The 24,474-nt window shown below is 59.6% G+C and overlaps 1 protein-coding gene across 2 annotated transcripts; it reads left to right on the top strand.

The window, feature by feature from the left end:
- Positions 1-660: 660 nt before the first annotated feature.
- Positions 661-22,467, top strand: CUNH9orf24 (chromosome unknown C9orf24 homolog). 2 transcript variants are annotated; one of them, XM_044444010.1, is made up of 7 exons: positions 661-795; positions 11,791-11,938; positions 13,497-13,609; positions 14,878-14,953; positions 17,088-17,296; positions 19,198-19,287; positions 22,331-22,467. In XM_044444010.1, the coding sequence occupies exons 1-6, from the start codon at positions 661-663 to the stop codon at positions 19,285-19,287; spliced, it is 771 nt and encodes a 256-aa protein (XP_044299945.1). In that variant the 3' UTR covers positions 22,331-22,467. The 2 variants fall into 2 exon arrangements, with proteins under 2 accessions (XP_044299945.1, XP_044299944.1); XM_044444009.1 differs by having other exon boundaries at positions 17,088-17,301.
- Positions 22,468-24,474: the final 2,007 nt, after the last annotated feature.

Genomic DNA, 24,474 nt, shown 5'->3' with positions numbered 1-24,474 from the left:
CCGCTAATGCCAAAGCCACCTTCCCCAACCCGGTGCCCCCCTGCTGTGTCAGACTGCAATTCCCATCACTTCCAGCCAGCGTGGCCGTTGCCTGAGAGATGACATCTCTGGAGAGCACCAGGTTGAGGAAGGCTGGAGGGTGGGCTGCAGATCATCACGAAGCGACCTGCATTATCTGGGAATGCCTCCGTCCAGGCACCAGCTCCTCCCTTTCCAGGCGTGTGTCCTCGGCCCCAGGGGGCTTCTCCTGGGGGCTCTGGTAGCCAACAGGGGGCCTGCAGCCAACACTCACCTGGCCCGGAAAGGCGACGCCCCCAGGAGGCGAGGGGGCGCAGGCGCGATGCCAGGCCGGCAGCGCCTCCTCGTCTCCCTCCCGCCCCAAAGCCTCGGCCCCCCGGCAGCCCCGCGGGCCCTCCTGCCCGCCAGGCCGCCCCCTGCGCGCAGCGGCAGCCCCTCCGACTGTGACATCACACGCGATGCGGGGCCGGCTGCGGGGGGCGCGGGCCCGGGGCGGCCACACACCAATTTGTCCCGCCGGCATGCGGAGCCCCTCTCCCCTTCTTCACCGCGCAGGGCAGCCAGTGGGGGGGCCCTTCCCGACCGAGCCGCGAGCCGCGCCCGCCCACGCCGTGCGCCCCACGCGCGCTGCCCGAGGCCGAGATGTTCCTCTTCGCGCGCAAGACCAAGACGCCCATCAGCACCTATGCGGACTCCTTCAGGCCCCCCAACACCATGAAGAAGACCTTCGAGGACCCCCCGCTGGCCTTGTGGAGCGAGAACAAGTTCGTGACGCAGGTAAAGCCCCCGGCGGGATGCCCCCACCCGGGGGGAGCCAGGACTCCGGGGGGAGCGAGGGTTGCCCCGCAGATCAGGTCGCCTTTGGAAGGGGACACGAGCCCGTCCCAGAGAACCCGCCCGCAGCCTGCCTTTCCCCACCCGTGTCCTCCTATGTGCGGGACTCCAGCTCCCATCATCCCCACCCAGCACGGCAGACGCCACGTTGGAGACGGTCAGCAACGTCAGACCCTAACCCCACCCCTGAGCGTCTGATGCTGCCTCCCCGCGCCCGTGCCTTCAGAAGTTTTACACCGCTGCTCCCGGCTTCCAGGCCGGGGGATGATGGGAGTGGCAGTCCAGCAGGTCCGGAGGGCGACAGGCTGACGAAAGCTGCCCTGCTCCCTCGAGCAAGGGACGTTTTGCGGGCCCGTGTGCTGCTCATCCTTCCATTCCTTTCCCAAAGGAGACCTGCGGTGGCTTACAGTAAAATCAAAGGCGCCGCAATTAGGACAGCTGCGTAATTGTCCCCCGAAGCGGCTGCCCCGCGGAGCCCCCGCGCCGGCCATCAGCCGCAGAGCCGCCGCCCGAACAGGGCGCCCCGGGGCCGCGCCTCCTGGGGGGGCCCGCCCCCGGCCTCCGGCCCCCGCCGCGCGCAGGCCAGGATCGGTGCCGCGCGCGCAGCCCTCCCGCTCCGCTCGCGGAGGCGCCGCGGTCCCCCAGCCGGGAAGGGACCGGAGCAGAGGCAGCTGGACCCAGCTCGGCCCCCCGGGGCCCCCAGGCGCCGAGCTGCGCGCAGGCCCGGAAGCCCGCCCCGGGGCCCCGCGCCCTCCGCCCTCGAGCGGCTCACGGGGGGCGCCTGCTTTGCCGGGCCGAGTCAGCGGCCGCTCCAGGCCCCCCGGGCAGCGCGCACGCAGCGCACGAGCGCCGCCGCCGCCCGCGCGGTCCCTGCCCCGAGGCGCTGCCAGGGTTGCTGAGCGAGACGCAGGGCGAGGGCGGGATGGCGCCGCGCGGCCTTCCAGCAGGCAGGCGGGGGGTCGCGGGATGGGAGCGGCAAGCCGGAGGCCGCGCGAAGCGGGTAGCCTCGGGAAGGAGCTTCGCGAAAGGAAGCGCCACCGCTGGGCTGTGGCGAGATCGAAAGGGGAGAAAGCGCGCGCTCCCTGGCGGCGTGGGCAGAGGGTGGCGGGCGCCAGTTGCAAACCGACCAACTTCCCTGCCTTCCCTGGCCTTGGTTTGGTCGTATCTACCGGAATATTCCTGTGTTTATAGAGACCCCGAAAAGATCAGTGCGACGTGGTGGGCATGTTGTGAGCGGAGCTGGCTGCAGCCGGGGGTCAGACTAGATGGCCCAGGAGGACCCGTTCTGACTCGCTCTGTTTCTATGTTTCTCTGTATGGAAGTGCTGCCCTCTGCCGTGGGGAATTGGGATAGGCACGCCCCAAGGCACCGACCTTGGCCCTACGAAAACATCCCCTAACCCAACGCAACGTGAGGCCTTTGCGAGATCGCCACAATGGCTCCAGGATCGCTTCCTCCGGCAAAAGCCTGTGGCAGGAGGAGCGGGGATACAGCGGGGAAAGGGGTGGTGCGGTGGTGGGGCTGAACGCTTCGGACGATGTGGCGGAGGATGGGCAGACCCTCTCCTCCAGATCAGCTTAAGACCAACAGGGAAAAACCTGGAACACTGAGCCTGTGCAGACAGCCTCCCCCCCCCCCCAAAAAAATCTCCCCCATCTCAGCCAGCGGCCAGCTTGCTTTCTGGAACATCGCGCAGGATGACGAGGTCTGGAGAGCTCCTGCAAAACATGTGCAATTATTAGCCAGCCTAATTAGGGTTGTTAGACTATGTGAATAGGCAGCTAATCACCGAGGGCAGGGAGTTTAGAAAGGGGCCCGCGCTGTCCCAGCCATGCAAGTTCTGGGGGCCTGCGCCCCCCACTCAGAAAACAAAGCAAGATGAGCCGGAATCTCCCATGTGGCGGCAGGTGCTCCCTGCACCCGTGCAAGAGAAGAGGCTTTTTCATTCATTCATTCATCTATGTATTTAAAACGTCTCTGCGCAGCGGCTGTAGCCCGTCAGCGCTCTGGACGGCTTGCAAACCGTCTTGCGTGCTGCCGCTGGGAGGAAAGCGAGGCTGAGCTCGGCCCATTTCCTGCTCAGAGCCCGCTTCTGTACGCTGCCTTTGCTGCTGCCCCCCAACCCTCCAATCCCACTGTGATCCAAGCCACCCACGGGAACAGCAAGCAGTGCCTCCAAAGCTGCCCGTTCTTTGCCCCCTGCAAACAACATCTTGCACAAGGAGAGTCAGTTTTTTCCTGTTAGTGACTGCTCAACTGTTCTGGGTCCAGGAAGAGAAGGAAGGCTTCCCACCCTGCAAGTCTTCCCCCATCCGGACAGACCTCCGCTTGCCTCCCCATTCCTTTCTCCCTTCTCCCCGAGAGCTGTTCCCCTCCCTCCCGTGCTGCCTTCCTCCCCACCCATCCCGCACTGCCTGTTTTCACTGGCCGGGCCCTGTGCCAGCATCGTGGGAGACATTTTGTGATGCTTGCCATGGCCGCTGCTCGAGTTCCCCGGTGGGCCGTGGGTTCCCAAAGGCCAGGGACCCCTAGACTGGGTGGCAGCGACCGCAGCGCTCTACTTTGTACAGTGCCACGCATGAGAGTGGCGTGAAGCGGTTATAGTTGCAGGAGCTTCTCCAGACTGGAACGGTCCTCAACTTTAATCCACTTGGGCTTGAAAGCAAAAGCTCCCTCGCCCTTCCCCAACCTGGTGCCCTTCTGAAATGCAGCCAACAGCTGGGACCCCCTCCCCCGTCCAGTATTTCAGACCACTGACCATACTGGCCGGGAGTGATGGGAACTGAAGTCTGAGGCACCTGGGAGGGCAGGAGAAAGGGGCTACTGCCCCCAGAGTGTCAGCTGCCACCAGTAGCTCCCTCCTCTTCCTCCTGATGGGGCTGCGGGCCCCCTTGATCTACTGTGCTGCGGTCCTGCAGGCTGAGCCACCATCCAGAGGAGTTCAGGCTTCCCTGGATCTTTATTCCCGACCGCTCCTCCAGCCTCTGTGGGGTTGCCTGGCTTGCTGCCCAGGAAGGCTTTTGCAACCACCCGTACCTAATATATTTATTTGAATCTCCTGAATTTATGGCATTCCCAGGCTACTGTGTAGGCGAAGGTCACTGGGCAGTTAGCAGAACTTAAAACCCCGGAAGGAAACACGATAAATCATAACACAAAGCTTTTGCGAAGTTTAACACAGGATAAAAGTAAAAACCAGAGTAAAATCCAGAAGCGATGTAATGATCTAAAACTGCAGCACCTTAAAAAGAAAGCAACTCTTTAAGTGCCAACAGGCTGGGAGAATGAAGGGGGGGGGAGCCCACTCTGCAGAGGGGCTGACTGGCCCCTGCATTGGGCCCCTGGGGGAGGAGCAGATGCGGACCTCTTTATCTGCCAGGACTTTCGGTGCCTCGCTTTTCACACGAGCAGGTGAGGCCACTGAAAGGCCCCCTCCGTGGTGGCCCTGCTTCACCTCTCTCGTGGGGGCACCTCTGAGGATGACCTTTTGGTCTGGACAGGTGCTCATGGGAGAAGATGCTCTCTCAGGTAAGCTGGCTCTAAAGCTGTTTAGGGCTCTGGAAGCTGCACCGGTGCTTCATGTCGGACGGCGAAGTGGCCCGGAAGCTGACGCAGATCACAGTGGCGTTGGGGATACATCCCGGGGGGCATTCATTGCCTTCCTACCCTCCTCCTTCCCTGGGGCAGGGGGCAATATCGTCACAACAGAGGGCCTGACAAGCCTCTTTGGAATGCTCTCCCCTTCTCATCCTCCCAGGCTTTTAGCACTCCGTTTTTATTCAATTTTCTAGCTGTGCTTTTAGATCTTTCCACTGCTGCTGGATCTCTACTCTGGTTCCATTCTGTTTAAAGTTATGCACGTAACAGCGTAAGAAGGGCCTTGCTGGATCAGACCAAAGATCCATTCCCACCCTCAGGCCTCCGTTCTTTAACTAGTCAGTCATCCATGCGGGAACTCTCTCTCTCTCTCTCTCTCTCTCTCTCTCTCTCTCTCTCTCTCTCATTCCACAACTGCTTAGTTTCCTCAGGAGCCGTTGTTGAGGGAGCTTGTCAAAGCCTTTTGGAAGCCCAAGTAAGCCGTGTCTGCTGGATCGCCCCCATTTATTTATGTGCTTGTTGCCACTGCCCAGGGCAGATGTTAGGCTAAATGGCCTGTAATTTCCCAGACCTCCCGCTGGATCCTTTTTTAAAAATTGGTGCTACGTTGGCCGTTCTCCAGTCTTCTGGTACAAGGACTAACTTTAGAGACATGTTAACTCTTTTGGTATGCAGTCGGCAGTTACATGCTTGAGTTCTTTGGTAAGTCTAGGATGGAAACCACCTGGACCGGGTGACTGGCTGACCTTCAGCTTGTCAGTAAAGCTGAATTTCGTCTCTTGTCACTCCTGTCTGCCCGAATTCCTCGGACTCCCTTCAGGAATCCGTATGCTCAGGACAAGCACCTGCTTGCCATCCTCTGCTGGGAAGACCCACGAAAAGACCCACGAAAAGAATCCACTCAGCTTCTCCGCAACCCCCTCCTCCCTCTTGATGCTCCTCTAATTCCATCGTCATCCAGCGGCCAACCGCTTCCTTCACCTCTTCCTTTCTTCGGATCGCGTTCCCGTTAGCCTCGACGCTGCCAGCTGCTTGCTGCTCAGACTGTTTCGGGGCTGGTCTGCTTGCCTCCTCCTTGTGCAAGCGTGTGGCCCCGGCGGTTCTCTTCCTTTGGGCCGGACTTCCAGTGCTTGAAGGAAGATTCTTCTCCCTAAAAGCATCTCTGACTCTGCGCATCAGCCGTGCTGGCGACCCGCTGGAGCCTGAATGACCTTTTCTCACCTGTGGCCCAGCACATTCTCCACTCCTCTATTACAGTGCTAAATGGGGTCAATTAGATTGCGCTGAAGACTTCTCTCCATGAGACATTTAGCCTGGCATTTTATCAAGATGGTGGCTTTTGCTCCTTTGGCAGAAAAGGAAAAGTGTCCTTTACACAAGGTTGTGTTCCCCCTCGGAGTTTCTCTTCTTGGCCTTTCTGGCTTTCCCTGCTGCACGAGCTGGTGCTGTGAGAGAAGGGAGGGCTGTGACTGAGGCGTTTCTGCGGCAGGTCGTGCTGGCGCCTCCAAACACAGCAGGCTCCGGGGTTCTTCCCCCACTGGGGACTTTTGCACGAGGCTTTCATCCTCTCCCAGGGCTTCAGGCTTTCCTTCGAGCCGGGCTAGCGAGGGAACCCATTGCAACGGAGGCTTGTGCAATTTAGCCATTGTGCGCTAAGGTAGCACCGCACTGTGGTCGCACAATAAGCGCAAGCAAAGCCCCAGGAACAGAAATGCATGCAAATGATGCTTGCTTTCTCTCACAAAGAAAATGAGAGAAGGATCCTTCTTGAAAAGCCGGATTTGAGCTCCTCCTGTAGAGAAAGCCTTTCTTCACTTAAAAAAATAACAAAAAGCACGAGCGTGCCTCGACAACTGGGTGTGGGGGCGCTGTAGAGGGTGGCAAAGTCCTGAAGAGGCCCGGCAGACATCCCTGAGTGAGCGATTGTGAGCACCTGGGAGACGCCTGCAGCCAAGACGCCCCGAGAGCGATCTGTGCATAGTTGCACGGATCTTGGCTTGTGCGTCCGCTTGCAGCGCCTCTCTGTGTGCTGAAGGGCGGCTGGCACAGTCCAGACAAAAAGCCGAATAAAGCGAAGCATCTTTCATTCGGCCACGAAGCGTTGCAGAGGAACGGAAGGCCGCCATGAGTCCAGAAAAAGAATTACTATTACCTGTTTGTGAAATGATGCGTTCAGAAGAGAGAAGAGTGAGTGTGCAGAGGGACAATTTGTGGGGGAGAGCCCCCGCCGGAGAGCCAGGCCTGGCTCAGCATGTCCCGAGCCGGAGAGCCGTTTGCCACCAGCCGGGAAAGATGCTCGCCTGTGGTCCAAATCATGCAGCCCACATTCCACAGGGTGGGTGGAGCCTTCTCTGCCGGCAGGTGCTGGCAACTGAGCAGGTATCAGGCAGGTGCAGCTCCAGGGCCCAGTTCTCAGTTTCAGAAGACCGAGAATTGGTTTGCTTCTGGAATTTCTTTCTTTCTTTTCATTTACTGCTTGGCCATGTGGACTGGGGCACAAAACAAAGCAGTCTTCCCCAGCTGGTGCTCTGCAGGAGTGTTGCACTACAACTCCCATGCTGGCTGGGCAGTGCTGGGAACTGTAGTCCGACACTTCTGAAGGTGTCCCTGAGCCCAGTTTCACCATCCAGTTCCGAAACGGCCCTGTGAGCGGGGCATGCAGGAACCCTTTCCATACTGCCTCCTCAGAGCTTCGAACTGGAAGGGCGTGAGCTGGCCGACCGGTTTTTGGAAGGCTGCCTCCAGCTCTTGCTCCCAGTCGGGTGTTTAATAAGGGGCTGCCTTATCTCCATCCACAGACAGCTGCACGAACAATCGGAGCGGATGTGCTTTTGTTAGCGCTCCCTGATTTTCGGTCGGCCGTTGTGTGCGCGGACGCGGACACCGGCGGGTTAGATCAGTGAGCAGGGGAAGAAGTCCAAGGCAGTCGTGCGGCTCCACGGGAATTCTTCCGGAGGGCAAGGGACGACCCTGCTCCGCCGCAGTTTCCCTGTCAGGAATTGCACCGAACGGGTGCGGCTCAAGTGTTGGGTGTTGCTGAGTGTGTCAGTTGGCACATCGGTGTGCACTCTTGCACGCATTCTCTGTCGCTTGGTGCCGCTTTTGATGAGATTTCACGGAGTGGCGGGAGGGGCTGGCACATGGATGGCACCAGTGCAGAAAGTGTTGGATTCAAGAAGCAGCATGGATGCAACCGATTATTTGGCGCGAGGGATCTGAAATCCCCACACACCTCAATCTCTCCAGCCCGGCCCGGCCCGCCCACTGCAGAAAGCACTATTTGCATTGCTTCTGAGCATGCTCCAAGACGGTGCATGGTGGGCCGCAGTACTGGAAGCCCAGGAGGCATGCGCCTTGCAGCCCACCTGGTGCGCCCCAGGGGAGCCTGCTGACGGTGCTGAAGGAAAAGTCCACCGCTGTCCTGGCTGGGTTGCGAGACAGGTGCTGTCAGACAGGTAGAGTCCGTCCTCCGTCCCTCTGGCCTTTGTCCCAACAGCAACATGTCTTGGGTTGCCCTAGAAGCAGTTTTGCATGCAGGCCATTCCCAGGGCGTTACAGGATAACCTTCTAGTGTTGCTTTTGATGTTGTTTGCCTGTATATGTGCTGCAAATTGTCCGGAGAGCTCCGACGATTGGGTGACATGGACCACGTAAGCATATCAATTAACTGAATGGGCCTGGGAAGCGCTGCCTGCCCACGAGCGGCTTCCTGGCGGAGGGACCACGCTTGGCCGGCAGCCTCCAGCGTCTCTCAGCCAAGGGCAGCTTCACAGGTCTGGCTCGGTTGCTCCTGCTCCTGCAGCAGCTCTGGGGCAGCTCCTTAGAGCAACCAGCTCAGCAGAGGAAGATGCACCCGTTCAGTGCAACTCCTGGTGGAGAACCTGCAGCAGAGGTTTGCTCTGGGATTCTGGAAGCACTTGGCCAGTCAGTCGGACGAGATGGTGCTGGCAGGCAGGCAGTCCTTCTCTCGGGCCAGCGCCTCCAAGCCGGTGCCCCCAGGGGTGCATGCTGGGAGGAAGCCTGGGAAGGCCGTCCCAGCAGAGAGACCCTGGCATTCCAAAGTGAAGATGCTTCTGCACCCCCCTGTATACCAGGTCCGGGACCCCCTCCCCTTCCTCTTTTTTTGCTCACCTGTATTATGGCTCCCTCCCTGACTGTGACATCGCAGCTGATGCAAGCAGGGCCAGGGGCGATTGGAGGGCTGTGAGTTTTGAGCGGCATTGACAGGTTGCAGTTCGTTACTCGAGTTGCAAAGCCTCCCCTTTCTATTTTCTTCTTGGTCAGAAGGTAGTACGGATTGCAGGTGGGAGCAGAAAAGCCCCCGTTGCTAGGCAGGCCAGAGCCCCGCGGAGAACAGAGCTGAGGGTCCAGGCGGGGCGTTGAGGGAAAGCAACCTCAGCACGATGTTCATCTTTTCGCACAAGACAGCCACACCCATCAGCACCTACACAGACTCCTACCGAATACCCCGCCGCACAAAAGAGAGCTATACGGAGCCCTCGCTCAGGTTAGGGGGCGTGAGCAACTGCATCAGCAAGGTAACTCTCTACAGGTGTATGTAGGGAAAGGCCAGGCAGGTGGGTGCAGGAGAGGGTGCTTAGGGACTCTGGCACTGCAAGGATAAGGCAGCAGGACAGAGGAATGGCTATTCGCCTGTTGGTTTCTGTCTTCCATTCGGCACAGAAGCACCTGTAGCCGCGGTTCCCACAGGGATGTCTGTCAGTAAAAAAGACCCCTAAGCAAATGCGTTAAAACCAGCAAGGAAGCTCACCGCCATCCCTTGCAAATGGGAGCAGCCGGAAGCAGCAAGCACAGAAAAACGGAAACGCAAAAGAGACATGCCAAGGCATATAAAAAAAGTTTCTAAAAGCAGAGGACAGTTGGAAAACACAGCTTTAAACAGACCACAGCAAGCCAGGAGGATAGAAAAGACTTTATCCGGCATTGGAAAGTCCCCAGAGATGGCACCAGAAGACCTCTTTGGAAAGAGGCAAAATGGGTGCACACGCCCATTTCTCACAACCGGTTGGGAAGGATGACCTCCAACAGCTGCTAACATACATACATATAATTTATTATAAGCCCGAGACTAGTGTACGGGGAATGAGCCATGGATCTCCAGTTACTTGGGAAGCATGAAAATCAAGACAGGAAGTGCCAGCTATGTGAGTAAAAGAGCATCAGACGTGTCAGAGCCAGCATGGCCTAGTGGTTACAGTGCCGAGCTGGGCGTCGGGAGATCCCGGTGCGGCTCCCCTTCCAGCGGTCCCAGGCTGATTTGGGGCCTGTCGTGAACTCTTGGCCTCACCTGGCTCACAGGGGTCTGTGGTGAGGAGGGCAAAATGGAGAGGAGGCGCCTGCACGCCCCCCCCCCCAGGGGGCCTTTGCAAGTGGGGAAGGGCAGGCTGCGAATGGAGTGATGCTTGCTTTTAAGGGATAACTGGATCTCTTTCCCACGGGGCCTCGGCAGCGCCAGGCAGAGCGTGGTGCCGAGTGGAAGCCCCAGCCAGCACTGCACCGCCCGCCCCGCTCTGGCCGGGCCCCCTCACTGGTTCTGGTTCTGGTTCTGCACTGGCCCGTGTGAGCACCCAAAGGGCCGATGGACTGGCAGGGTTCAAGTCGGCGCCCAGGCAAAAGCCCGGCTCAGCCCATGTTCCTAAAAGGTGTTTGGGGGGGTTCGGGGCACCAACGTTTCCACCCCCGTGTCAACGAAGGTGCTCTCCGGCTGCTCTGGTGTCTGCAGTTCATAGAATCATGGAATCCTAGAACAGTAGAGCTGGAAGGGGCCGTGAAGGCCATCAAGTCCACCCCCTGCTGTGGCAGGACAGCACGTCGCACCCTCCCACTCAGAGGGCTGCCCAGTTTCTTTCTGGACAACTCGTTCACATTCTTGAATGTAAAGTGGGGCAGACCCCCGGGACCCTCCTTTGCCCATAACAGAAGTTTCCCTGTGCCCCCCACGCCGCCACCTACAGCAGGCAGACTCTGCTTTTGTTTTGGTCTTCTGGATTAGGGCAAAGGGAAAGCCGTGTGTGTTTGGCGGGACGGGGATCTGCCCCGTCTGCTTCGGCGCGCAGAGTCCGTGCCAGGCGGCCTCGGCTGCTTGCTCTCCCGGTCCGTGGCTGCCCCCCCAGCCCATTGCCCCTGGCTACCCCCCCACCCCCAGCGGCTCTGCTGTGCAGGCACTCGGCAGAGGAGGCTTCTGGCTGGCCCTCCGGAGGGCCCCTTGCGCCCCAGGAACCCCGGCATTGGGGCGGTTCTCCAGGAAGCTCTGGAGCGTTCGCTTCACCCCTCGCGGCTTTGCTGGGTCAAGATCTGTCCCGGTGAGGCTGGCCTGGAGCTGTTTGTCTGTGTCCAAGGGTGACAGGTTGTGTTGTGTTGCGTTGTGTTGCGTTTTCAATCCACCCAGCCCAAAGGAGGGCTCAGGTTGTCTCTCTTCACTGTTCTTCGCAGGTCAACTTCAAATCAATCTCTTTGGTCTCATTCGACTTACTCTGTTTATGTGAATCTATCAGCCCTGCCTTGGAAAACCACCAGAGGCTTTCATCTTCATTATTTATTTATTTATGTATTTACATGTATTTATAGGCCGCCTATAACCACCAAGGCCTTCCTCGGCGGCTTACACTGCATAAAACATATTAACAGAGTAAAATACATTAAAACCAATTAAAACACAATGAATCAAGCATCTATAAAAGCAATTGGAAAGGGCCACAGCATGCAGGCTACATGTGAAAAAAAAATCCTAACAAGATACATCTTCGCCTGGCACCGAAAGGAAAATAGAGACGGCACCAGGTGGATTTCCCTAGGGAGGGAGTTCCAGAGATGGGGAGCAGCAGTGGAAAAGGCCCTGCGCCTGGTTGCCCCCCCCCCCATCTCCCTGGGGGGTGGTTCTCATAGAAGGGCCTCCTGGGCTGACCTAAGGGGGCGGGTAGGTCCTTATGGGTGCAGACGGTCCTGCAGATTTGGTTTTGGCTCAACTTTGTGGTCAAGGCTGAGCGCTCTGACCTAGGGGGCAAGGCTCCGCATGGCTTCCCGTCCCAGAGAGATGGATCCGTGGATACAGCTTCTGTTTATCTGGAGCTGGTGTGACGTGCCGAACTGTGCACAAAAGGTGGGCGAAGGTGCTCTCTTTTCACTTAACCTACCAGGCGGCGTTACTGTGAGGACAGAAGGGCATGGGAAGGGGGACACGCCACCCCCACCCCGGTGCCCTCCAGGTCTATAACGCCGCTCGTTCCCAGCAGGCCCCGAGGGTGCGGGGTGGGGAAGGCGAGAGGGTGGTTTGTCACCGGCCCGCCGTGCATCCGTGGCTCTCTTCTCCCCGCCTTGCAGGGCCTGACGGTGCCCAGAGTGGAGCACCCGGTGGACCAAGCCCACCTGGAGAAGATGGTGAAGCAGGCAGAGCAGGAATACTCCTACAGGAACTCCATCGAGCCGACGGCCTACCGACCGTACAAATACTGGGTGACCAGGGAGGAAGGTATGCCGGCACCAGGTGGGGTTGCCGCCTGCACCTGCTCCGGGGACGCGCAGCTCCCCTCCCGGCCCGTGGTGGACGGCAGCCGTCCCGCACACCGGCATCCAAATGCGGGACCGGCCCCCGGCCCCCGGCTGCCCGAGGCCCCCCGTGTTCCCAGTGAGGAGCCCCGTCTGTCAAGCAGCCTTGGGGTCCCCCCTGCCCCATCCGTTGGACGCCCCCTACTGCTACAGCAGGGATGGGCTGACTTCCTTTCGGAAAGCTCCAGGGGGCGGCGATCCAGGGTGGGTGGAGCTGGAGGCAAGGGGGCGGAGCCAAAGCCCCAGCCTGGGCTGAATTGCTGCTCTCCCTGCCTGTAGCTACGCCACAGGAGAGGTGCCCAAGCCTCTTGGGGTGGGGGAAGAACTGTGCAATGGCCAGGATCAGGTTAGCCACCAGGAAAGGGGCGGGGCCAGGAAAGGGGAGGGGAGGGGCCATCTGGGTGCTCCCAGAAGGCCAGACCTCGCCTGCAGTTCTCCTGAGCTTCTCCACCTGCTCTCCCCGACCTGAGGACCTTCAGATGTCCCATCATCCAAGCAGCTGCGGGTGCCAGCATGTGCCCAGGAACACCCCCACGGGCAGAGGCCAGCCTTCCCTGACATGACGCCTGAATACCTGGTGGAAGGTGTACAGCCCAGGAAGTGTTCGTGCCCCCCATAATCTCATTGCTCCTCTGCTTCCTATTAGATGCATGTTTACACTCAGGAAAAGATGCTCCCCCCATGTGACAGGCCCAGTTTGTGAATGCGTCAGCCGGCCTGTGCTGCGCTTCATTCATCCCATCTGCCCACTTTCTGGGTGCTTCACAGCAGCAGGACCCATAGAATGCAACCTAAGAGACGCCACTGAAGTTTGCCTTTAAAACTGTGGTATAGAAGAGCAGCCAGAGGTCCTGCACTCACTTTCTGGAAGTGCTCCGATTCGGAGGGCCCTCCCTGCGCCCTGGGAGCCGGCACAGCTGTTGGTGCGAGGGACCCTGGCCGTGCCTCTGGCCCTCCCCTCGGCTGTCCGGAGACACCGTCCTGTGCCCCCACCCTCATGCACGGAAGCCTCCGAACACGGAAATGGGAGCCGATGTGCCTCTCCCATCTGCTTAGGACTTTGATGGGCAGTGGGTATGCCATGGAAGATGGGCTATGGAGTCCAAGTCCCGCTCAGCACAGGGCCCCAGCTCAAGCGTTGCCCTCGGGGCTGCCCAGCCGCCTCTGAGTGCCCTCCAGTGTGGGGCAGCCCCCCTCGCCTCCCGAGGCCCCGGATCCCGCCGCCCATTTCGGAGAAACGGAACGAGGCCGCCTGGGATGGACCCCCGGCTGGAGCTCCTTCCGACGTTCTGAGCGAGGCTGCAGTTTAGGGATGCGGGAAAGGCTGGGAAGGGCGAGCGGCCCTGAGCCACATCCCCACCCGCCCAGCACCCCCGGGAACAGCCGTCATCCGTGAGCTTCCAGGCACACGCCCCCCCCACCCGCACACCAAGGGATGCCCCTGCACCTGAAAAGGCCCTCCTCCTCTCTCCCCACTGCAGAGAGGTTCAACCCCGTCTTCATCGGAGACGACAGGTATGCGACGTGGCGGACGGGGCCCTACAACAGCGCTGCCTGGAACAGATACACCACCTACCTCCCGCGGATCCCCCGGGTAATCCCTGCGACTCCCCGGGGAAGTGGCCGGCTGCCCCGAAATGGGGAGGCATTGGGGGGGGGGAGGGCTGTGTATGGGGGGCCTTGTGCGGGTCCTTCGGGTGCTTGTTACCAGGGATTGCGGGATCGCGCTGCAGGCAGGTGGCGCCTCGTGGCCCGTTCCCACCCCGCACCCCTGCTTTGCCCCATCTGCCCCGCAGCCGCCCCCTCCTGCTCCAGTGGGGAGGCCTCTTCCATGCGTCTCTCTGGGGTGCTGTTCCCCCGTGGGAGCTTTGACTGAGCCTCGGACGGGGGCTTGGCCACACGGGGCAAGTTCGGCCCTACAGCAAGCGTGATCATGGGATGGGGAGCAAGAGGGAAGGGTGGCCTGAAGGAAGAGGAGGAGGGGGCGTCTCTTGCCTTGGCTCTACTCCCTGCTGCCCTATGGCTCCCCCACCCCCCAGAGCAGATCCTCCCCAGGGGAAGGCAGCCCTGGACTGGAAGCTGGTCGCCAGCCGCGCTCTCAGGGGCCAAAACTCCATCTAGTCTAGCCCAGTTCCCTACAGCCGCCAACCAAATGCTAAGGGACGGTATCTCACAGCCCTCCCTGCTTATCTGCTGACATGTGGTATTCACAGGTAGACTGCCTCTGATCATGGAGGTTCCATCCTCATGAGTTAGCCTCTGCGTCCCCTGTGAAAGCCACTCATGGCCCTGGTGGCCCCCACATCTCGGGAGCTGCCCACTTAGACTGTCGGAACACCCCCTTCGGAAATGGGTCAAGAACAGCCGTGCGAAGCTGCATTGCAGCCAAAACATGTGGCAGGCGCCACGCTGGGGAAGGGCGGACGAGATGCTCTCTGCTTAAACCTTTTGTACAACAAAGGTGTGTTCACAGTTGTTTACCTAAAAAACAGGCCCTGGCGGTAAAACACACGGCCCTGTTCCCCAGGTGTGCTCCGCAGCCGGGCCTTCTTGCCAAACCGGTCCTGACCAGGTGCTCACCGACCCACCTGCAGCCCTGCAGCCTTGTCCAGAAAAGGCCATTTTTATCACGCAGAGGGGACCTGGCTCTCCCTGCCCACCTCTCCATTCAGGCCGTGGCTGTGCCACATTCTTTGGCTTGCATGCAATTCAACGCGTGCTGTTTCTATCTTGCTCCTTCAGGCCAGGGAACACTGAATCACATGGGGCGGAAGCAGGGACGCACTCTGCTCTTGGCCTCGCTGCCCCATGGTGTCCCCTCCCCACACCCTGCAACTCACACGGTGCAACCTTGCCTTGCAGGAGGCCGGCATGGAGACGATACTCCGTGGGATGCCCATGCAGTACCCCCCGAAACCTGAGCGCCTCAACAATTACGGTAAACTCGCCCACCTGCCGCCTTCCTGGGTAGGACAGCCGGGGACTGGCAGGTAGCAAGGAGGGAGGGACTTCGCCCAGGCAGGGCCTTTCGGCTGGAATATTTGCTGGAAGCGGGTTGGTGTCTGAGACAGAAAATGCCAGGGGCCTTTCGCCCTTGCAGGGCAGGATAAATGTAATTCAGCCAGCTATTAGCTTCCCTTTCCGAAGTTGCCTTCAATAGAAGATCAGATGAGGGACAAAGCAGAGGTGACTGTCTCTGTTCACCCCGGGATGCAGATTTTTCCTTAAGAGTTATCACAGAATCACAGGAGAGTTGGAAGGGACCGTGAAGGCCATCAGGTCTGACCCCCTGCTGTCGCAGGACACCCCATTGCACCATCCCGCTCAGGGCTGACCCAGGGCTGTCCGGTTTCACCTTGGATGTCTCCAGTGTGGGAGAGCCCCCCACCTCTCCAGGCAGCCGGTCCCACTGCCGTGTTGCTCTGACAGTGAGGAAGCTTTCTCACCTGAACCTGGGTTGTCGCAACTTGAATTAATTATTCCATGTCCTGCACTCTGGGATCAGCCAGAAGAGATCTTGACCTTCCCCTTTGGGACAGCCTTCGAGGGACTTCTAGAGGGATATCATGTCCCCTTCAGCCTTCTCTTCTCAAGGCTGAACATACCCACTTCTCCCAGTCTCTCCTCACAGGGCCGTGTTTCCAAACCCTGCCTCATCCTTGCTGCCCTCCCCTGGACCCTTTCTAATATTCCTGCATCTTTCTTAAATTGTGGCGTCCAGATTCACAATCACAATGGGGTCCAGAATCACAAGAAGTTGCAATTTAAATAAGCCCACCTTCAGATGGACAACAAACCACAGCTTCCTTGTGATTTGTACCTGGCAGCAAACCGTGATTATCTTTGTGGGGATACAGTCAGAGAACAATACTTGTGAAGTTGGAAGGGGCCACGAAGGGCAGGCGGTTGGACCCCCTGCTGTTGCAGGGCACCAAGTCACACCACCCCACTCAGAGGGCTGCCCAGTTTCCCCTTGAATGCCCCCAGTGTGGGAGAGCCCCCCACCTCTCCAGGCAGCCGGTCCCACTGTCGCTTGCTCTGACAGTGAGGAAGCTTCTCCTGATGTCCAGCCTGAACCTGGGTTGTCACAGCTTGACTTGATGATTCCGTGTCCTGCACTCTGGGATCAGCCAGAAGAGAACCTGGCCTTCCTCTTTGTGGCAGCCTTTGAGGTTGAGCAATAAGTAACTACAATCCACAAGTGCTTGGATCATTTGAAAAGTGATCATCTATAAGGGGCACAAGACTCTGCTGTTTTAAATAAAATAGTAACTCCCACTTAAATGAATAGCAGAGGCCGAGGATCAAAGTGGCAGAGGCCTCCTTCTACCAGATCAGTCCTCGGACCTTTCCAGCCCAGCAGGGCCGTCGGAACAGCATGATGGGCCCGGGCAAAGCCGTGCACTGGGGCCCCGATGACAACGACAACTACCGTTAACCTTGGAGGTTTTCCCATTTTCCAAGGGGTAACATACACAGATTAGTATGGGGCCCACGGGCAGGTGCCCACAGGCCCACGCGCTAAGACGGCCCTGCAGCCCAGCACTGTCAGCACTGGCGGCAGAAACAGCCCCCCAGGGTTTCGGGCAGGAAAGTCCGCAGGGGCTCCTCTTCTCCAGCAACCGATCTTTGGGGGTGTATTCCCCTGGCCATGGAGATTCCGTTCATGCAGCTGCTGTCCAGCTGCAAGGAATGAAGGTGACTGTTGCTATTCCGGTGTTTGCTGTGAGAATCGTGCGCCCTTCTTTCTGTCCTGAGCCTGCCGCCAATGCACCGACTTCGCTGGGTGACCCCGAGTGTTACGCGGAGCCCTGAGCCGTGCCCGCCCGGAGTTTTGGAGGGCCCCCGGGCAAGGCTTCCCTCCGCAGGGAGCCCACCCCTCGCCTCCACCCCCACCGGCTCGTCCTCCTCCCCTCTCGTCATGGTGCCCCTTGCTCGCCCAGGAGGCAGAGGCCATCTGTGGGCCCCGGCGAGGGACCAGCCGTGCCTGCCCTCCAGCCCACCCAGACCCCGGGAGACGAGACCCCGCTCTGCGCTCCCCGGGGCTACAGCTCGCCTCTCTTCCCCCGCAGAACGGGAAGTCGTGGTGAACATGCTGAACAGCCTGTCCCGGAAGCAGCTGCCCTCGCTCCAGCACCGCTACCTCGTGCCGGGCCGGGTGCCGTACCAGGGCTACCACAGCCCCTGCACCGGGCGCCACTACTGCTTGCGGGGCATGGACTACTACGTGGACGGGGCGCCCAGCAGCGAGAGGCAGATCAGCCAGCTGGTGGAGAGGATTGTAAGGTTCGGAGGGCCCTTGCTGCCTGCACCCCTCCTCCCGGGGGGCTCGCTGGGGAAGGGGGGCTGCAAGGGGGTGCAGGCAAGAGGGGCCCGCCTTCCTGGAGAGCCGGCGTGGGGCGGGGGCGGCAGGGGAAAGAGAGCTGTAAAATCTGCTCTCCATCAAAGTGAGGCACCTGAACGGGGTCAGGGTCACGGGACGGCCTCTGCTGCGGTGAAAGATTTCTATTTAAATTATGATTATTTATAAATGGGCACTGACATGTATAAATTAGCATAAGCGAGGAAGCTGCAAAATTAGCACATGTCTCCCTCGAAGACGCATCCAGGGCCAGGTCTCCCTGATGGATATTGGTCGGGCTTCTGCTAGGGGGCCTCCTGTACCAGGAACCCACCTCCTCCTCGCTAGGTGGTTGGCTGCGTCGCTCTGACCCATTTTCTGGTTTTCAGCCCAGCTCTGCCTTCCTGTAGCTTAGGCCTGTAATTCTGTGCCCAGGTTTCAGTTGCTTCTGCCCCACATTTTCTTCTCAAGTCACAAGACACCCAGTTCCTCCAGCCTTTCCTGGCAGGAGCTAAGTTTCTAGTCCCCTGGCTATCTCTGGTGTTTTTCTCTGACCTCGTTCTTGTTCACCTGAATCCGTTCTCCGGGGTGCTGATGCTCTGCCGCTCCTCTGCCCCCCCCGCCCCCGCATGTTGTGCATTCGGCAGGTTGAGGGTCCTGGAGCCCACAGGGGCAACTTGGAAATGTGTGGCGGACCCCCAGCACTCTGGGCTGCCGGTGCGTCCGGAGAAGAAAATCCGGACACCCAGCCCAGGAGGGAGTCCTGGCCCAGCAGTGATGCTCGGCCCCTGGCACTGCTTGGGGGCACCCTCCCCAGGCGGGCGCCTGGAGCAGCAGAATTTGCGAAAGGCGGGCTTGCGCTCACCAGGAGCCGGGCCACATTTCTCTGGGTGCGCCTGCAGCAGCTCCCCACCGTCTCAGACCTTGCAGGGGTCTCTGGGGCCTTGCAGCGGGGTGGGTGAGCTGCAGGGACCGTGGGGACAGCCGGCCACCGCCTTGGCCCAATGCCAGCAGCATCCCGCGATCAGCCTGCCTCCCCCACAGCATCAGCCAGCCCTCCACCCACCTGACACAGGCCTGTTCAGGGCATCATCTTTCTCCTGGAGCCTGGATAGGGGCGACTGCGCAAGCGTCAGGCGCAGAAAACGGGCATTTGCTTAGCATTGCATTTGCATGCAGTCTGAAATCAGCTCTCTCTGCCCTTCCTTTCTAAGCCATTTACCCCTTCCACCCATCTCTCCACATGCCTGACCGCAACCCGATCAAAGGTCTCTGGCTTTACTTCAAGAACTGGACTATATTTTAACATTTTAAGCCTTTGCCTGGCCTCAGCCCCCCATCCCCCACTCCCTTTCCACACAACCTGCAATTAACATACTGACCCCCCCCCACACACACACACACACACAAGGTGCAGTTCGTGACCACCAGCCCAGCTTTAGCAGAGAAAAATGGAAGGGGGACGGGCCGCTTGGTGGCCGTTAGCGCTGGCAGCAGGATGCAGCGGCCTCGGTCCAGGTGCCCTGGCGGCAGGCAGCTGGCTGGGGCATTCCGGGAGCTGCGGCCCAGAGCAGCTGGAGAGCACCAGGTTGGAGAAGCCTGGCTAAATCTAAGGCTAGTGTGTCTCCGCGACAGGAGAGGACGGCCACTTCCGAGTGGAGCTGTGGGGGGCCATCGAGCCCGTTTCCCCCATTGCAGTAGCTCCCGCCGACGTTTGCATCTCACACGCTGCTGGGGAAGAGGGGAGAACTGTATGCACGCCCTGCTCTTGGCTCCCCGCAGGAGTGCACAGGATCCCACCCATAGCTGCTCTGACGGCGGCCTCTTTTTCCTTCTTCCAGGAATTTCCCGTACTACGATCACCAGCAAGAGATGCTGCTCTGTGCACCAATGCCCAGCCTGCCGCCATCTTTCCTGTATATGAACCTTAAGTAAGGAGCCTGAACGCTGGTCTGATGTGGGGGCAGGTGGCCCGGGACGCCCAGATCTCTACTGCCGGCCAGGTGCTGCCAGGGTTTTCGGGCTGGATCTGGGCAATCCAGAGGCTCCCTTGGAGCAACCAGGCCACCATGGCATACCTGCTGCTCCAAAGGACGGCCTGGCTGGCCGCCTCCCCCCCTCCCCACAGTGTGTTGACCCAGGTGCACTCGGGGTACTTACTGGTTTTATCCTGAGCTCTCCTGGGGTGGGCAAAGCCTAGCAGGCCTGGGACTGATGCTTCCTGAAAGCACTGCTGCAGAAGCATCCTATGATGGGGGGGGGAGCAGCTGGTGGCCCCCCAGATACCTGTGGGCTGTGCTGACAGAAGCCATCCCCTTAAAACCTCGGCTCAGCTTAAAGCCCTACTCTATCTGAAGGGCCGACCTGCCCAATTCCAGTTTAAAGGTAAGCGAAGCATAAACAGGACTGCCCGTTGGCAGCTTGCATGCAGAGGGCAGACAGCACAGGCTGCCACGGTATGGCGAGATTAAATTAATTGCTGATTATTTTACGGGAGGGCCAGTGTGGCATAGTGGTTAGAGCGCTGGATTGGAACCCGGGAGACCCAAGTTCGAGCCTCCACTTAGCCATGTAATTCCATGAATTCACCTTGGGCCAGTCATGGCGTCTCCGATGAACCTACCTCACAGGGTTGTTGTGAGGATGAACGGAAGGAGGGGAGGATCTTGTAAGCTACCTTGGGTTCCTTGCAGGGAAAAAGCAGGGCACAGATATAATAAATCTACTTGCATCTCTGCACACAACTCGTCACAATGTGCTGTCAAGTCATCTCTGCGCCACTGTGAACGAAGGCCTTTCGGAAAGTCCCACCCTTGGCAGCCCAGCTCAAAAATTAGGGTACGCAGACACTGCAGCTCAGCACTGGCCTTCGTCCGCTTTGGAGACGCAACTGCAAAGGGCTGCCTCATGAAGCACACGCCCCTAGCAGGATTTGCTTGCGAACAAACTAGATGTGGAAATCTTTGCACACTTAGATAAACAGTTCACCCCCGCGGCAATTATCATGTACACACACAGACCTTGCCGCATCTTCGTTCATTTGCCCTTCCGTTTTCCGGGCCGGTTTCCCAGGCTAAGGACAGGCTCCCATGTTCCAGAATTCCGGCACTGAAGGCGCTAATTGCCTGGGCACGCACCGCCCCGGTGATGGGGAGCACGGGCCGCTGGGCGTGCCTGCGCGCGCGCGGGGATCGTGCATCCACACACAACTCTGTGCAGGGAGCAAGGGCCTTGCGTGGGCTCCTTGGGGTGGATGGGAAGCGGAGTACCAGGCCAAGCCGCAGCTCCCGCAGGGTCTCGCCTTCGCCAGGGAAGGCAGAGGGCAGGACTTTCACGAGGATGAAGACTGCTAATAAAATGCATTGTTTTCGACGACAGAAACACTCCGCTGAAAGAGTGCCATGCAGAGCCAGTGCGGTGCTGCAGTTAGAGGGGTGGGATTCTGGAGACCCTGCGTAGCCCATGACCCTCACCGGCTGACTATGGCCAGGCACAGGCTCTCACCTACCCTACCTCACAGGGTTGTTGTATGAAAAAGTGGTTTCCTCACAGGGGGGGAAAAGGGCAGGATAAATAAGGGATAAATAAACGCACGGGTCTTGCCAGGCAGGACTCAAGACCTTCCATGGCTGCCTTCAAGGTGCTCCGCGGTTTGCCTTGCTCGCCCCCAAGTTCGAGAGCAGGAGCGAAGCCCCAGGAAGGGCTGCAGGGCTTTGGAACTCTGGCCAGGCAAGGGACACCCCGCCCCGCTGCAGCTGAGCACCCAGGGGTCTGGAAAAAGGGGGGGGGGTCTCAGGACGCTGCCCCTGGTGCAGCAGTGGGCAAGGGCATCTCGGCACCTGGCAGGAAAAGGTGGCACCGACTGTCCACCTGCCGTGACAGAAGGTTCAGTGCCAAGCTGCTCTGAGAGAAGCTCGGCGACCGCCCCCCACCCCCCCAGCACAAACCAGCCCCATTGAAATCAAGGGGGGGTCTGTCTGGAGCAGCTCCTCCAACCAGGTCCCCTCCAAGGGCCATGCTGGCTGGGAATGATGGGGTTTGCAGTCCCATGCCTCTTCTGGAGGGGGCACCTGGCTGGGGAAGGCTGCGCTTTGGGCTGAGCACTGGAGGGTTGTGACGGAAGGGCTGGGAAGGCGCGGGAGAGAAAAGGAATGGGGCAAAGTCCAGGAAGTCGGCACTGCAGGTACTTTGACAGGTGGTTCAGAAAAGTGTCACATTACTCATTTACGAGGAGCACAGAAGTACTGGCTCACTCACTTTTGCCTGAGGGTTTGCACACTCTTGAGGAGGTCTCCCCTGCATCCATGAGGTCTAGAAACTTACTGTTAAAAGCAAAATGGGCACAGGACAGGGGGTGCTTCCAGATGAGGCTTTTATTATGCCCTTGCCCTGCCTCATTTACAGAGGATCTAGGCACTGTTCGGTCAGCTCTTTTGGCTCTCTAACTCCACAAAACATCAGCGAAGTAGGAAAAGGTGGAGCAGCGGCAGAGTGTCTTCTGACTGCAAACCCCAGGCACGTCCCGTCTGGAAGCACCTCGCATCCCTGTGGAATCGTGGCTCCAGGACTGCCGGTCGCAAACGTCGGCCCATTCCTCACTTTGACCCTTTACCCAACCAGCTCACCTCTGCCGTGCCGCCCCGGGATCCATCCTAGGCTGGTCCAGGTGGGTGAGCTGAGCCCGGGCAGATGTCGGGCCCGGCTGAGATACCTGCTAAAGGCAGCAAGCTCAGCACCGGGCCAACGAGCCTCTTCTTAGGCCCCCATCTACAGTCCAGGAGGTCCCAAAATGTGGCCCAGACACGTGCGCCTCAACGGGTGCGGGGACAGGTGCAAATCCCAGGATTCAGCGCAGGTGCTTCCACGGGCCACCAGCTGCGGCAGGGCAGGCAAAGCCGTCCCTCGCCAGGGATATTCGGCATGAGACGGACCACCATCGCTGCTCCTTTTTAACTCCCTCTCTCTCCCTGGCAGGTGGGACACAAGCCATTTTAAAAGAACCGGAGGGCTACAGAGGGACAGCTATATAATTCATCCTGAGTTTGTTTCGGAATCTTATCCCGCCTCACCGTGTTGGTAGCAGAAAGCCGAGACTGGCTGCCATTAAAAGTGTGGCTGCTGAGTGACGATGCCTCCGTTCCTTTCTTGGGCCAGTGCAGTTCTCTCTGGGTCACCCCAGCCAGCCGGCCGGCCGAGGGGCAGAGATATTGGAGGGCGGGAAACAGCAAAGGCTTCCCTGCAAAAGCAGGCATCTCACCCAGCCTCAGAATCCGGTCACGGGCTTTGCCTGCCAATTGAGGGCAACATGTGGGTGGTATTCAACATGGTGGCATGATAAAGGGGGGGCACGTTTCTTGGGAACTCCACCCCACATGTTGTGTCTGTGTTTAACACACACATTTCATTCGTGAGCCATCGAGAAGTACATAAAGTGCTCCGAGAAAAGGAAAACGGAATTCTGACTCATGTTTTGCATGTATACTTCTAGCCAGCCTTCCCCAGCCTGCCGCTTCCCAGATGTTTTGGACTCCAGCTCCCATCAGCCCCAGCCATCGTTCCTATCTTTACCTGGCTGTGTGGCTACGAATGAGCTTTTGTGCTGCTTACATGTTTAGCTCTCCCGGTCCGTTTGGCGTTCCCTGGGCAGCTTCAGCACCCCGTCTTTTCCTCGGTGGCTCGCTGTGTCCAGCTCCCGTTTTAGCTCCCCACAGTGCCACTCGGGGGTTCTGGAAAATTCTGGGGGTTCATGGGCGGCTGCAAGGCCCATGGCCCACTCCCCAAAGGGACCCACTTCAGAATGCCTGGCCTGCAGCTACCTCTGATCTGCTCTTGTCGGTGAACCTTCAGCTCACCTGTATTTTGATTTTTGTGGCAATACTGTGGCATTGTGTGTTGTCAGCCTCCTTGGGTGAAGCTTATGGCTGAAAGGTCAGCTGCTACACCAATAAATAATAAGACAGCAGCGCAGGAAGGCCTCTGCAGTGCACCCAGTTCTCTTTCCCCGACGGCGTCCACGTTGCGCCTTGGGGAGCTGTGGCATAAAGTGCTGGTCCTCCAGCCCTAGTGAACTGGGTCACACCCAGCACCGTCCAGCTCCCTGGATCCCAATGGATGCCAGATGCACACCTGTCTGCCAAGCTCCTCGGCACAGACTGGGATGCATTTGTGCCGAAATTGGCAGGGGCCATTTCTACCAGCGGGGAACCGCGCCCCGTTCTTTCTCCCGCCAGGACGCGGCTCTTAATGCCGCATCCCGAAGCGCAGACGAGCTCTGCGGACCTGGCCAAGATCCACCTGCCGCGGCCTCCTGCCCCGCAGTGGGGAGCCTGATGCCCACAGAACTGCAAGCAGGACACGAGTGAGGCACCCTGCCACTGACCGTGGCCGTAACCGATCGTTCTCGCAACCAGCAGCAGCCGTGGGTGGCCATCTCCTCTCCTTTTGAAGCCACGCACACAGAAAGGCAGTGTGGGGTAGTGGTTAGGAGCGCAGGGCTGGGGCGCAGGCGATTCGGGTTCTGTTTCCCACTCAGTCACGAAGCTCACTGGGGGACTTTGGGCCCGGCACGGCCTCTCAGAGCAACCTACCTCACAGGGTAGTTGTGCGGATAAGATGGAGAAGGGGAGGACGAGAATGGTGGACGCTGCCTTGAGTTCCTGGGTGGGAAAAGGGGCAGGACAGAAATCTAACACATGGCCGGCTTCGAGCTGCGGGGCTCGCGGGGCTCTGGCCCGCACCCGTGCGCAAGGGTTCGGCGGCTGCCCAGAGGCACTTGCAGCCCGGGCAGGAACAGGCGAGCCCCCCGCGCCCGTGCGCGAAGCCAGGCGCTGCTCGGCGCCCTTCCCCGGGCCGCCCCGACCCCCGCGCCGCAGGCTGGCGAGCAGGCCCGGCCCGGCCCGGGGCGCCGGCAAGGCAGGGCTGCGCGGGGCAAGCCCTTCGTGCCGCCCGCCGGCGGGGCAGGATCTGCCGCCGCAGCGAGAGGAGGCCCCCGGCCGGCGGGGCCCGGGCGGCGAGGGCTCGCCAGGGACGAGGAGCGCTGGCGGGCAGCGGCGAGGTAGGGGCTGCGCCCGGGCGGCCAGGCGAGGACCCGCGCCGCGGGCGCCCCGTGGGCGCCCTCG

The sequence above is a fragment of the Varanus komodoensis genome, unplaced genomic scaffold (assembly GCF_004798865.1).
Source record: "Varanus komodoensis strain SLA01 unplaced genomic scaffold, ASM479886v1 scaffold43, whole genome shotgun sequence".
In the NCBI taxonomy this organism is placed as follows: Eukaryota; Metazoa; Chordata; class Lepidosauria; order Squamata; family Varanidae; genus Varanus; species Varanus komodoensis.
This window is presented reverse-complemented; position numbering and strand designations above follow the sequence as displayed.

Excerpts from the sequence above, each read along its gene's own strand:
- CUNH9orf24 (XM_044444009.1), top strand. The coding sequence starts at position 661 with ATGTTCCTCTTCGCGCGCAAGACCAAGACGCCCATCAGCACCTATGCG. Across the intron at positions 13,610-14,877 it reads ACCTCCCGCGGATCCCCCGG|GAGGCCGGCATGGAGACGAT; the intron begins GTAATCCCTGCG and ends CTTGCCTTGCAG. Across the intron at positions 17,302-19,197 it reads CTGGTGGAGAGGATTGTAAG|GAATTTCCCGTACTACGATC; the intron begins GTTCGGAGGGCC and ends TCCTTCTTCCAG.